We start from the raw sequence: 14,300 nt of genomic DNA, 5'->3' as shown, positions 1-14,300 counted from the left end.
GGTTGCAGTAGGAGAGACTGGGATCAGACATCAGAGGGAACTTCCTGAATGTGAGGGGTTGTGAACCACAGGATGGATAAGGGAAGCTGCACATCCTTTGCTCAATTTTTTCTTTTCTTTCCAAAAAAAGACAAGCATGTCCTCTCAGTGGGTTTAACCACCCCCAATGGTGTGGGCCGGAGGAGGGGCCAGTCTGCTGAGGCTGCTGTGGCTGCGATGACTGCCTCAAGGTTCATGCAAGAGGACACGTCGGTGGCCGGCAGGGAGGGTGGGCTGGGAAAAAATGTGTCTGTGGGCTGATGTTCTGGAGGAAGGAAAAGGCAGAGGGCCATGGCGGGTGGGGGGAGGTGCCCAAGTCCTGGACTAGGGGGAGGAGGGGCCCGGGCAGAATGCGGACTCAGCCTCCGGAGGAACATTCCGTCCAGAAATTCCTCACACCCTCCCCCCTCCCACCCCTCCAGCTCTCCCCTCTCTTGCCCCCTGGGAGGCCTGGAATCTGGACAGTTTTTCAGGCCAAAAAGACCCCATGACATCACACCTACTGCCACGGATGGACTGTGAGGTCAGGGACAGCGCTGCCTGCCCGTTGGGAGGAGAATCGAGGACCCAGAGCACGTTATTCTAGGCTCATGTGTTCTCAAAATAGAGCCCTAAAGCAGATGAAGAAAAGGGGCTGAAAGCCAAAGGGAAGGGCAGGGAAGCACCATTAACGGGACATTTAGAGGGGGTGTGGCCGGGAGGGCACTTCGCAGGCCCCACAGCCAGTCCAGGACCAGTAACCTGGTAACAAGGCAGCAGCAGCAGGCAGGGGAGCTCTCTGAATCTCTCTCGGCCAATAAGGAAACTGAGTTTCCAGGGTGGTTGGCCAGCTCCACGTGAGCGCCGGTCAGCCCTTCACCTCCAGTTATTTCCCAGCATCCCGGGAAGAGGGGGTCATCAAGATGGAGGGCAAGGGGCTGAGGGGGAGGGCGCCAGCAGCCCGGGGCCCATGAGTCTTTGGATGAAGTTGCTTCAGGGGCCACATCCTCTCCTGGGCAGGCAGAGGCCACCAGAGTAAAAGAGCAAGCTGGTTGTGAACAAATGGAATGTGATGCCTGATTTTTCCCTGCACCCCCAGGGAGGGGCCTGGGCAAGCTCACACCTGTCTTCAGGGTCCCCCCAATTCACCCTGAGGGACCCAGGACCCGACTCCAGGTGGTTGAGGCTGGGCAACTGTGGACCCTGCCCCCCGACCCTGTCCTGCCCGCATGCGCTCACCGTGCTGGCCCTGAGCCAGGCTGGAATAGTTCTCACCCCCTCCTGCCACCCTCTCCTCCCTGTGGACGTTGTCCTCCTCTCTCTCAGACAAGGCGTTGGGGGTGTGCACCTCCCCAGGCCCTTCCTCCATGCCCCCCTGGCTGCCCTTGCACAAGTCCTCTGCCCAACAAATGCACCAGCGTCATCTGGTCTACCAGCCCTCCTCCTGGCAGCCCCCTCACCCCCAAGCCACACCCCACAGCTGGTGCAGACTTCACTCACAACGCTTGCTTTGGGTCATTTCCCCACTCAAGGACCCACAATGGCCCTTAGTGCTTGGCTCATCAAGTTCAAGTTCCCCAACCTGGCTTCTGGACTCCTCTCCCTTATCTGGCCCCTTTTTCCTCGTGGACTCCACTTCCTTCTCCCTCCTCTTATCTGCATCCTCTGCTCCTCACTGCCCACCACCGTGCCACCTGGGTTCCTGCCTCCTTTCCCACACCCAGGCTCTTCCCATCAGCACCCCAGCCAGGGCCAATGAAACAAGACGGCCCGACCCCTCGTCCCCCCAGCAAGGGCGCTGGATTTGCTCCGGCCCCCAAGCTTGGTCTGTTGTTTCAGCCCTCTCCGTTTCAGCCCTGATGCCTTCTGGAAGGCCCGCCTTCCTTCCCTCTTCTTGTCCATTTGCTCAAGTCTTAACTGGACTGGAAACAGGAGGCAGGCTTGCCCACCCAGTGTAGCACAGAGTGACGGCTGCCTCCTTGGACCCCAAGGCTACCTCTGGTCAGAACCCCTGAGTCCAGGCACTAGTTCACTTCCACAGTAGAGTTCTCTCTCTCCCACTAGACAGGGCGAGGCCCTTCACCCAACTGGGGCCTCTCCCAGTGGGAGTCAAAAGGGATGTGGTTAGCACATGCATGGATGCCTTGCCCTCTGGGGACCACGTCCCTTCACAGCCAAGTGTAAGGACAGAACCTCAGTGGGCCCTGAGGACTTCCACCCAAGCACTCCCCACAGTGACAGGACCTTCTATCTGCACCATAACAGGCATCAGTGAGTGTGATGTGTTCCAGTGACAGACAACGACTCCCTCAGACAGCCCTGACGGTCCATTTTAGGTGTTAGAAAACTCTTCTCTACACCCAGGTCTCCTCCTCTTTATGAGACCCTCCACCTAGGAGGTGCTCCTCTGGAGAGCAATGGCAAGGAAGCCAGTTTGTCCTTCAGGAAGGTCTCACTCCCACTCTATACCCACCTCCCCACCCCATACCCTCCCTCTCCACACCAGGCAGTCGAGGGGGCACACAAACTGATTTCCAACCCCCCTCATGGCTCTGCGAATCCTCTTTGGAATGCAGTGCTCAGAGTTTGCCCTTTCCTTTGAAAACCAGGACTTTCTCAGGCTCATTTCTCCTGGCTTTACTCCGTTTTCCAGAATCTCCAAAAGATGGCCCCTCATGGCCTACTCACTGCCCTGGGATGAAATGCATCGGGGTTGGGAGTTCAGATGAACTAAAGCCACTGCTGGACACTCTCCCTAATGGAGAGCAGGATGGCAGTGCTGGGCTGGGGGGCTCCACGTGCTTCTCAGGGGCCTTCTTCTCTTCCACGAGACAACCTGGTGCCTCCTCACCCTAGATCTGACACTGGGATACCTTGAGTTATCTGAAAATCTGAGGACCACCACCTCACAACCATTAGGATTCCTACTATCAAAAAGAAGAAGGAGAAGAAACAGTTTGGGCAAAGATGTGGAGAAATTAGACCCTCTTGTGCACTACCGGTTGTAATACAAAATGGTACAGCCACCATGGGCAACAGTATGGTGGTCCCTCCAAAAAAAAGTCAAAAGCAGAATTACTATGTAATCCAGCAGTTCCACTCATGAGTATATACTCAGCAGAACTGCAAGCGGGGATTGACAGAGATATTTATATGCCCCTGTTCATAGTAGCATCATTCACGGTAACTAAAATGTGGAAATGACCCAAGTATTTATAGACAGACACATGAGTCAGTAAAATGTGGTATATACACAGGGAAGCCTGGTGTGCTGCAGTCCATGGGGCCGCAAAGAGTCAGACACAACATAGCAACTGAACAACAAACAGCAATACATGCAATGGAGTATTACTCAGCCTTAAAAAGAAGGCCATTCTGACACATGCTACAGCATGGATGAACCTTGAGGAGGGGTAATAAGCCAGTCACAAAGGACAAATTTTGTATGAATTCACTCATATGAGGTACATTAAGTCATCAGATTCATAGAGGCAGAAAGTAGAAAGGTGGCTGGCAGGGACTACGGAGCTCTTATTTAATGGGTGTAGAGCTTTTTGTTTCATAAGATGAAAAGTGTCCTGGAGGTGGATGGTGGTGATGGTTGTGCAATGAATTGGATGTACTTAATACACTGACCTGGACTCCAGAATGATTAAAATGGTAATTTTTATCTTATGTGTATTTTACCACAGGTTTCCCTGGTGGCTCAGTGGTAAAGATTCCACCTGCAATGCAGGAGCCGCAGGAGACGTGGGTTTGATCCCTGGGTCGGGAAGATCCCCTGGAGGAAGGTATGGCAACCTACTCCAGTATTCTTGCCTAGAGAGTTCCAAGAACAGAGGTGCCTGGAGGGCTACAGTCCATAGAGTTGCAAAGATTCAGACATAACCAAAGAGACTTAGTGAGTACACACATATTTTACCACAATTAAAAAAAAAAAAAGGTGAATCAGATTTAAAAAAAAAATGTCAGGGCCTCAGTTTCTTCTCCTAAGAAAGAGCAGGATTTGACTACATGTCCTGTGGTCCTCTCACTGTTGTGGCTCTGCGCCCACTGAATCCACATCTGCCCTCCAGAAGCCCTGGCACTCAGCAGAAAAGAACCAGCATGCAGTGCCCGGCACGAGGGAGGTGCTCGGGAGTTGTTAGCTGGTAGGACAGATGGCAGATAGATGGGTGGAGAGTGGGCTATGGGGCTTCCCTGGTGACTCAGTGATAAAGAATCTGCCTGCTAATGGAGGAGATTCAAGTTCAATCTCTGGATCGGGAAGATCTCCTGGAGAAGGGAATGGTTACCCACTCCAGGACTCTTTTGCCTAGAAAATTCCATAGCCAGAAGAGCCTGGCAGGCTACAGGATGGATGGCAGACAGATGGATGGATAGACCGGCCCCTAAATCACAGGCCCTCTGGCTCATGACTAGCACTGTTTAGAAGAAGAAATCCAGGAGAAGCCCACTTGGCAATAGCAGGCATTGACATCAGCAGCAATCACTGAGGGTATCAGGGAGAAAGCTGGCCTAGGAATCCACAACCCCACTGCTGATCCAGCCTACCCCCCACTGCTGTGTGACCGTGAACCAGTCACCTGGGCTTTCTGAGCCCCAGTTTGCTCCTCTCCCCAAGATGGGCCCACACCTGTCCAGACCTCCACACAAGTCACTGTGGGCTCGGGGAGCCCAGCATCAGGGGAAAGGCTCTGAGAACTGCAGCTGCTGTGTAATAAACCACTCCCATTTGTCACGATCATGGTTACGAGTGTGGACCCTGGTGCCAGGCTACTGAGATGAAACCCCAGGGCCCCCTCCAAACAACTCTGTGGCCTTAGGTCTTATCAGGGTTCTTCATCTGAGACATTGGGGTAATCACAGCACCTCCCTCACTGCACTGTGCTAAAGAATAAATGAGTTTATTTTTGTAAAGCTCTCACAACAAAGGTCTGCAAAGAGGAAATTCCATACATGGGTTAGCTTTTCACTTGCTCTGATTACTGAAACCAACCTGGCATCCCTGTCCCCCACCACACACTCTCCACCCCACCTGTGATTCAGCAGGACTTGTTCCACAGAGCATTTCAAGTCCTGGTTTGGGGGCTGGCCTGCAGAGGAGAAGCAGTGCCCACACAGCTCTCCCCCCACCCAGGTCTCCTAGGTGCCAGCCTTTGGGTGCAGAAGGGCTCAGATCTGGCCCACTTCGGTGGCCACTGCACTTGGCCATCACCCTCGGGAAATTCCTTTGGACTCTTATTTTTCCGAAGTTGAGAAGAGCTGCCTCAGCGCTTTCCAAGGATCAGGAGCATCCATGACAAGCACACCCTCAGCCCTCTCCAGCCCGCCCCCAGCAGTGGACCCCACAGGAGGGAGGTGACCCTAGGACCCTTCTCCTCAAGGCCTTGGGCAACATCTGTTGAGTAAGATGAAAATATGGGTTGAAGATTAAGCCACTCTGCCCTGGTTGGCCTGGCACAGGCTGGAAAATGTTTGGCTGGCAGGGCCCTGAAGCTGGCAGAGATCCTGGGCCCAAGGATGAGTGGTCCCGATCCTGGGGCAGGGGTGTGGGGGTTGAACTGAAGTGAGATGGGTGAGAAGGCCAGAGGGAGAGCTGGGGGCATGGAGAAAACTCAACAAAAAGACAAACACACAGTGTGAGGCAAGAGGGAGGGGTCGGGGAGCCCAGAGACCAGCCCTGCAGAGGCTGAAGGGCAGGCATCGAAGGGAAAAGGAAGGAAAAATACGACCCGCCCTTTCCTCCCTCCTCTGAACCTGCTCAAAGCACTTGCCTGCCTGCCTGCCGTGAGGAAACAGGTGTTGAGTGCTCTCTAGGGGAAGGCAAACTTTCTCCCGGCTTCCCTTGGGCCACTTTCCCTCCCCAGGGACAGTATCAGAGTTTCCAGCTGGAGACTGGCCCCCCCCAATAGACCCCCATTGCCCAAGAGCAAAGAATCAGAGGACAACAGTCCTGTTTATTGAACACCTAATCTGCGCTGAGCATCTGGCTGAATGCCTTTCTTCCAGCCACTCAATAAGCATGCATCGAGTACCTACTGTGTGTCAGATAGTGGGAATACAGCAGAGAACATAGAGGATAGAAACCCCTTGTCATCATAGAGTTTACAGGCTGGTGTGGTGGGAGGCTTTTTTATTTATTTATTATTTATTTTTAATTGAAGGATAATTGCTTTACAGTATTGTGTTGGTTTCTACCAAACATCAACATAAATCAGCCATTGGTTTACCCATGTCCCCTCCCACTTGAACATCCCTCCCACCTCCCTCCCCATCCCACCCCTCTGGGTTGTTACTGAGCCCCATTTGAGTTCCCTGAGTCATACAACAAATTCCCATTGGCTGTCTATTTTACATATGGTAATGTATGCTTTCATGTTGGTGGGAGCCTTTTAAAGGAGATCAGCAAGTAGGATGGTAACACATGCTAAGGGGCAAAGAAAGCAGGAAAGGGAGAGAGGGTTGCTGGGGGAAGGAAAATCTGACACTTGAGTAAAGACCTCAAGGAGGGAAAGAGCCTGGCAGCTATCCTTGGGAAAAGATCAGCAAGTGCAAAGGCCCTGAGGCAGTATCTGGCTGATGTTCAAGGACCAGCAAGAAGGCCAGGTAGTCACAGCAGACTGAGAGAAGGAGGGAGCTTTTAGAAGATGAGGTGAGAAAGGAAATCTACCCATCGTTGTAGGGCTGTGTAGACCAATGGAAGAACCTGGGCCTTTAATTTCAGGGGTGAGCAGCCATTGGAGGCTTTGAATACAGACTGATTCGGTGAGTTTTATTCTCTTCACAGCCTTCTAAGGTAGGTACTGTTACTAACTCCCAACCCGCAGAGGAGGAACTGAGGTCCAGAGAGGTTCACCAATGTGTCCATGGCCACAGACCCAGGCCCTGGGGAACTTCCTCACTCTTGATTACTCCTGGGGGGAGGCAGGCAGGTCCTGACTCAGGTGGGGAAATCTTCGGTGTCACAATCACTCCCCCACCAGATGGCTCATGCAACGTCCACAAGGGTCAGGGCCCCTCTGCCCAGGGCGGGCACATTACAGACAGGAACATTCCACAGCCTGGCCCAGGCAGGAGTGCCTTCTGCTGCCGTGATGTGCTGTCCGACTCTTTGTGACCCTATGGGCTGTAGCCCACCAGGCTCCTCTGTCCATGGGATTCTCCAGGCAAGAATACTGGAGTAGGTTGCCATGCCCTCCTCCAGGGGATCTTCCAGACCCAGGGTTTGAACCCACATCTCTTTGTATCTCCTGCCCTGGCAGATGGGTTCTTTATCACAAGCGCCACCTGGGAAGCCCATCCCTTCTGGTATCTAACTGCAATTCTTCCAGTCAGAACGCCAACCTATTCCCTTCGGTTCCAATCCCTGACCCCTCCTCATGTAAACAAAGCTCACAAGACTCCCAGAGGTCAAGCATCTGGCTCCTGACTGGAGAGCCCTAGACCCCAGGGCCCCCCAACTATCCTCGACCAGCCAAGAACATTCTGTTCCCAGCAGCCAAGTAGCAGTCGGGTTGAAATGCTGAGACGTGGGCTCCTTCCTCTCCACCCCTCCCTGCCTGCCCTCCACGGCATCCTTCCGCAATCCCAGAGAGAGTTCTCGCTGGCAGTTCCAAACCAGGCCTGCACTCTGGCCTCATCCCCACAGTATTCAACCCCTAAGCCCTGCTGTTGTCAGATGACCTTTGACTGAGCTCTGTGCAAAGAATACTCCACATCTGGAGACACACAGCTGGGCAGAGGTGAGGCCCAAAAGCATTTGAGCCCAGTGAGTTTAGGAAGGAGGGGCCGATGCGAGGAAAGGATATGGAATGCCTGACCTCTGGGAGTCTTGTGAGCTTTGTTTATGTGAGGAGGGGTCACAGGTTGGAACAGAAGGGAACAGGCTGGCATTCCAGCTGGAGGAACTGAAGTTAGATACCAGAAGGGACTCCTGCCTGAGCCAGGTTGTGGAATGTTCCAGTATCCAGGCCGAGCCAAGTCATGGCTGGGCCTAGACCAGGAGGGCAGAGGGCAGTGACTCTGCTCTGCGTCCAAGAGACATCTAAGAGTCATAATCACTTCTGCATACCTTTTTTTTCTTTTTTTGCATGCTTTATTTCATTCCACCAATGACCCTGAATAGAGGGTAAGGATGGGAGGCGGATATGTATCAGAACTGAGAAGGCCTTTGGAGCATCGAGTGCAGCCCCCTTCTTTGACAAAAAGGGAAACTGAGGTCCAGAAAGAGGGCAGGACTGGCCCACTGTTACACAGCACTTGGGTGTCAGAAGAGAAAAGACCAGGAAACCCGAGTGAGATGCCAGCATCCAGGCTGAGCAAGTCATGTGCAGACACCTCCAACTGCCTGGGTCCCCTGGGCCCTTGCCTACTCCCCAAGACTCCCACCCACATCAGTGTCACCACAGGCACCTCTATACCCATCAGTGGGAGGGAGCCCAGTTGGGCCTCCATCACAAACTCCAGTCACAAACAAGTGCACACCTGTGTGTGTGTGTGGAGAGGCAGGGCCCTCCCTCTCCAGTCCCCAGGGCCCCCGCCTGCCTCCTGTGCTGGGCTGGGGAGCAGGAGGGAGCTCTGAAGGGTAAGAAGACAGAGAGACGGCAGGGAGGGAAACATTCCAAATCAGCCCAGCTGGGATGGGTCTGGAGCAGGCCCCTCTCCCCAGCCCATAACTCACAGGAGTCCTGCCCCATCCACACTTTTCTGGAAGCCTGACTGGAGGAAAGAGGGAGCACTGCGGGGGTCTGGGACATGGAGAGAAGGCAGAAAAGCAGAGTCAGCCAAAGAGCCTGGAGATGGAGCAGGCCGCCTGAATGTGACTAATTTCCCAGGTACCTGGACTCTGTGGGTCATGCCATCCATCTCCCCACCTCCAGCCAAAGGGGACCTGACCAGGGACCAGGCAGGTCAAAGGAGATGCCATCTCCCTGTTCTGTAAGCCCCAAGACAACAGGCACCTGACCAGGCCTAGAGACAGGCGAGATGCCCTTTTATGGGCTTTTCCAAGGACTTAAGTCTCAAGATTGAAATAAGAGGCCCCGAGTCTCATGAAGTCACGAAGGGACCTCATGACTCATTTCCTCCAAGTTGGGCTTCAGCTTCAGGACATGGCCCCTTCTTCCTCATTACCTAATGGCCTAGCACCCGTGGGGGCTACCAGGATGCTTGGGGGCTTCCCCAGTGGCTCAGCAGTAACGAATCTGCCTACAATGCAGAACACATGTGAGACGTGAGTTGGATCCCTGGGTCTGGAAGATCCCCTGGAGAAGGGAATGGCAACCCACTCCGGTATTCTTGCCTGGGAAATCCCGTGGACAGGGGAGCCTGGAGGGCTACAGTCCATGGGGTCGCGAAGACTGAGCGACTGAGCATGCACAGGGGCAAAGTAAGCTGCAGCAGGAGCTGAGGAAAGAGAGGAGGGTGGGCTGGCGGGGCAGGAATGGACTGTCACTCACCACCAGTTCATGGCTGGATGGAGGAATGCAGGGGGCAGCCACCTGTGGGAGGAACAGAGAAAGGGCAAGGTTAGCATCTTTCATCCCCATAGAAACCCAGGGCCTCCTGAGATCATTTTGCTCCCCCACCAGCCTGTGCTAGACACCCCTCCCTTCAGTTCACAAACATTGACACCCTCCAGGAGGAGAGTTCATTGGAAGACTGTGTAGCAACACATGAAAATGCCTAGGCAACAGTGCTCAGATGCAGAGGCCAAAATGAAATGGACACATTCTTAAAATTCTGTAAAAAGAAATATGCAGAAAGACCGGAGGTCAAATCACCAGGGTTAAGGTAATAAGAATAAGGTGTTTTGTTGTTGTTTTTTTTCTTTTGTGTTATGTTCTAAATTTTCTGCAATATGGTAAGATTTGTTTTTGTTTTTGTTTTTTTTAAAACCATGTTTAAGACCTCTAGGAAGGAAAAGTCACCTCCTCCATTCTCCCAAATGCCAAGGTGTCTCACTCAAAGGTCAGAGCTGCAGAGGGCTGGCCAAGCTTCCCACACCATGTGGGGAAATGGCCTGGGGAAGGGCCTGTCGGCTCTTCCAAAAGAAACCAGCCACTCTGCTAATACATGTGAAAGGTCTTGAGGGTGCAAACACTCTCCGAGGGTGAGCTATTATTTTGTCATCATCCTCATCTTCTCCTCTGATGAGGGAGGGGGTGGCCCCATGGCCTCGAGTCAAAGGGAGATGGGCGGAGAGAGGGGGCTGGATTGCTCCCTACCCTGAGATAACACTCCCTCCCCAGGGGCCCGGCAGCCAAACCACTACCCTGACAATTAGCAGAGGCCTTTATCAGAGACGTGGTGTGTTCCTTTTTTTCTAGCCAGGACACGTTTTTCTTGGAGCTCATACCTCAACCTTGGCTCCAATTCCTGACCTGAACACCATGCAGGGGCCCACAGAGGGGACAGAGGGGGAAGCTCTCCCCACCTCCCCCAGCCCCAGGCATGAGGATGTCTGGACATAAGCCATGGATCACCAAAGAGCAGGTGGCTACCTTCTCCAACAGTGGGTGATCCAGCCCCCCACTCTATAACAGCAGTGACAGCCCCCAGCCCCAGTCGGAGCTGGCTGTTCATAGAGGCATCACCCTCAGCTGAGTCCTTCTGTCCCCTGACCCTATTTTATCATCTGACCAGCTCCAGGGACCACCTGGCTTGACATGTCAGCTCAGAAGGTGTCCCTACTTATGGAACCATGTGCCCGGGCTCTGGAAGAGGTGGAGGGGCTGGGAGTTGGCATCCCTGCGTTCTTGACCCCGTCATGCTGCAGGCTCCCTGCCAACTCATTCTCCAGCAAAGTGACCTGAGTTGAGTCTCAGTACCTATCACCCTTGGAGGAGAGCATGGCAACCCACTGCAGTATTCATGCTGGGAGAATTCCATGGACAGAGGAGCCTGGTGAGTTATCATTCATAAGTTTCACAAAGAGTCAGACATGACTGAAGCGACTTCACACAGCACACACACCTACCACCCTGTACTGGACATTGCTCTAGGACTTGGGAGAATCATATATGAAGCCAAAACAAGGAACAATAACTATATTGAATGTGTACTATCAATATATAGCAGGCATTATTATCAATACCTTGAAAGTGTTAGTCACCCAGTCATGTCCGACTCTTTGCAACCCAATGGACTGTAGATCACCTGGTTCCTCTGACCATGGGGATTCTCCATGCAAGGATATTGGAGTGGATTGTCATGTCGTCCTCCAGGGGATCTTCCCAACCCAGGGATCAAACCCAGGTCTCCTGCATTGCAGGCAGATTCTTTACCATCCGGGCCACCAGGGCCATTATCACCATTATCAGTGTCTTACCCACACATTAACCCATGTAATCCTTTCAACAACAGTAAGGTAGGTACTATCATACCTCCAGATGAGGTACAGGGGGCACAGAGAAATTAAACAACTTTCCCAAGGTCACACAGCTGATCAGTGACCCAGGGTGGGGTGGAGGATGCCAGGAAAACAGGACAGAAGGGCAGGGAAGTCTGGAGGTGGCTGCAGCCTTCAGGACGCCCTGCTCATCAGACAAGGTCTCAGTCACTGCTGTCCCCTAGGCACCTTCAGAGCAGGAGCCCAGCATCTAGCAGTGACCTCCTCCCTGTCTCCTTCCACCCCCAGCCCCAAATCCCACTCTGAGGCTTGTAGGTTTCAACCTCCTGGGGCCAGGCCCTCCTGTCCCACTCTTCCTAACACCCATGGGCCCTCAGGCCCGAGTGGGAGTGGGCCAACCCACAGATCAGCACCCTGCTCTGCTCCTTCTCTCGGAGCTAGAGCTGGAACAGGGCTGAGACCCTAAATGTGGAATCAGCTGCAAGAGGAGAGGATGCTGCCGGCTAGTGCCACGGCCTCCCAGCCACAGGCAGGTCCCATCCACCACCGCTGTCTTCCCCTGCAGTACCCGAGAGTGCGTGTCTGGTCTCCATTGGGGACTGGGGGTTAGGGAAGTGAGGGGGGTTACGGACACATACTGAGGCAAAGGCAGGACGGACAGGTGTCCTCTGAGACAAGAGGGAGAGCCTCTTCTCTAGGACCACCCTAAGGTACTAGTCACTCAATCGTGTCCGACTCCCTGCCACCCCCTGGACTGTAGCCCACCAGGCTCCTATGTCCATGGGATTCTCCAGGCAAGGATACGGGAGTGGGTTGCCATTCCCTTCTCCAAGTACCACCCTGAAGCAATGGGGAACCACGGAACCTGACCCCAGGTCCCATCCTTGTCCTCTCTGAGGACTTAGATCTGCACTGTGGACCCCCAGTTTGCGGGCCTGATGCCGGGGTGCCCCTTCATGGCCTGCTGCCCCCCAGGGCCTCCTCCACCCACCACCCACAGCTGCACATTCCAGGCCAGCCCGCCAGCCAGCCCACTAACTTTGTTGTGTGTTTCAATGTTTCTTGTCTCTCGATTTTTTTTTTTTTTAAAGCAGAGAAATGTTTCCTTAAAAGGCTCTCTCCTTCCCTCCGGCACCCTGGCTCCTGGCCACCCCCTCAGGAGCCTGGAATGTGCCAGCGAGGGCCAGAGCCCCTTGCCACTCTGGCCCGGGCCCTGCGGCCCCATACTCCTGGTGTCCGCAGCAACGACTCCCACTGCCTCTGGGGACCCCAGCTAGGAGCCCTCCCTCTGCAAAGAGCGCAGACACGGGGGTGCCAGTCATTTGTCTCCCCAGGGCTGGCAGGACAGGATTCCAGGTCTCAGGCCCGGGAATTCGGCCTCAGGTAAGCCTCCTCCCCGAGTCTCCCTCCACGATCCTTCCTCACACAGAGGGTATGAGCCGGTGGGCCTGAGGCTCACAGCCTTTCCATTCTGAAAACTGTAGCAATACTAAAAGTAGCAGCAGCAGCAAATACTCCCATCAAACTTGCTACCGGCCAGGCACTCTGCTTTGTACCTGGCGTGAGTTAACTCACTCCATTCCCACAATCCTGAGCATCCCATTTTGTGGCTGAGAAGACCAAGGCACAGAGGTCAATCAAATGTCCAACAGAGAAGGCAGGACGCAAGCCCAACCGTCTGGCTGTAGACAAGGACGTGGCCTGGCCCTCTCTGCCGTGCCGACTCTCCAGTAAAGACGAGTTTCCCCAGAGCCCTACACAATGACAGCAGGAACAGAAAGTTATGGGATGTACCTGTGTGTCTGTTGCTGTCCTAAGCCCTTTCTCTGGACTCATTTGATCCTAATAAAAACGCAGACTTTGGACACAGTAGGGAAGGAGAGGGTGGGACGAACTGAGACAGTAGCGTTGACATAGATACACTGTCATGTGTAAAATAGAGAGCCAGTGGGAAGCTGCTATATGGGCACAGAGCGCTCAACCTGTGCTCTGAAATGACCTAGAGGGGTGGGATGGGGTGGGAGGCTCAGGAGGGAAGGGACATATGTGTCCTTGTGGCTGATTCACGTTGTTGTATGGCAGAGGCCAACACAATATTGCAAAGCAATGATCCTCCAATTTTAAAAAGTTTCTTTAAAGTTCACAGGGGAAAAGGTGCATGAGTTATCCTGTTTTACCCCCATTTCACAGATGCAGAAACTAAGGCACAGCAAGGGTAACGACTTGCCCAAGGCCACTGCAGCAGAACGGTGCAGCTCTGGAGGTAGAAAGGCAAGAATGCTGCCAGGATGTGCGCGTTACCAGGCTCCATAGCCTGGCACTGGGGCCAAAGCCTGGCATTCAACAGCCCTCCACCCACTAATATTTTCTGAACTTCAGAGGTCCCTGGGAACAGTGCCAACAACAGGACACAGCCTAGGAGACTCCCCCCAGGACAGGAGAGTCCTGAGAGCAGGCAGCCCAGTCAGGGGGCGCCCTGCACAACCCGTCCCCTGGCCTGTTCCCCAATGTCTCTCTGTGTCCATTCCCCTTGTCCAGGACCCAAAGCCACACCCAAGGGGTGGGCTCCTCTCAGTCCTCGGGACACACTTAGCTCTCTTCTTCCTCAGGGCCTCTGAGTATGCAGTTTCCTTGCCCAGATGTTCTTAGCCCAGCTGCCTGCACAGCTGGGTCTTTCCTATTCTTCTGGCTTTGGCTTAAATGCTACCACCCTAGAGAGAAGCCCTCCCTGACTCCCTTAAGCTACACACACACACACACACACACACACACACACAGCTATCCTCTCTCCTGAATTCCTCTCTCTCCTTCACAGTCCTAAATACAATGTGTAATTATAGATGTGTTTATTTCCTTGTCTATAATTTGTTACTCAATAGAGAAATCAGGTGCCCTAAAGGAAAGGAGTATGCCTTGTTCATCATGCTAG

General features: G+C 53.6%; 1 protein-coding gene across 9 annotated transcripts in view; it reads right to left on the bottom strand.

Annotated features, from left to right (window-relative positions):
- TNS1 (tensin 1) overlaps positions 1–14,300 on the bottom strand; it is a 207,959-nt gene that overhangs the window by 109,216 nt on the left and 84,443 nt on the right. For all 9 annotated transcript variants that reach the window (XR_006265125.1, XM_043444803.1, XM_043444801.1 and 6 more), the window contains one exon: positions 9,480–9,521. Coding sequence is in view for 1 of the 9 variants with exons in the window: in XM_043444803.1 (XP_043300738.1) it covers positions 9,480–9,521 (42 nt within the window). In the remaining 8 variants the exon portion in view is untranslated. The remainder of the gene's footprint in view (positions 1–9,479; positions 9,522–14,300) is intronic.

This window comes from Cervus canadensis, chromosome 24, assembly GCF_019320065.1.
Source record: "Cervus canadensis isolate Bull #8, Minnesota chromosome 24, ASM1932006v1, whole genome shotgun sequence".
NCBI lineage: Eukaryota > Metazoa > Chordata > Mammalia > Artiodactyla > Cervidae > Cervus > Cervus canadensis.
Note: the sequence above shows the minus strand (reverse complement) of the source record. Positions and strands in the feature narration are given on the sequence as shown.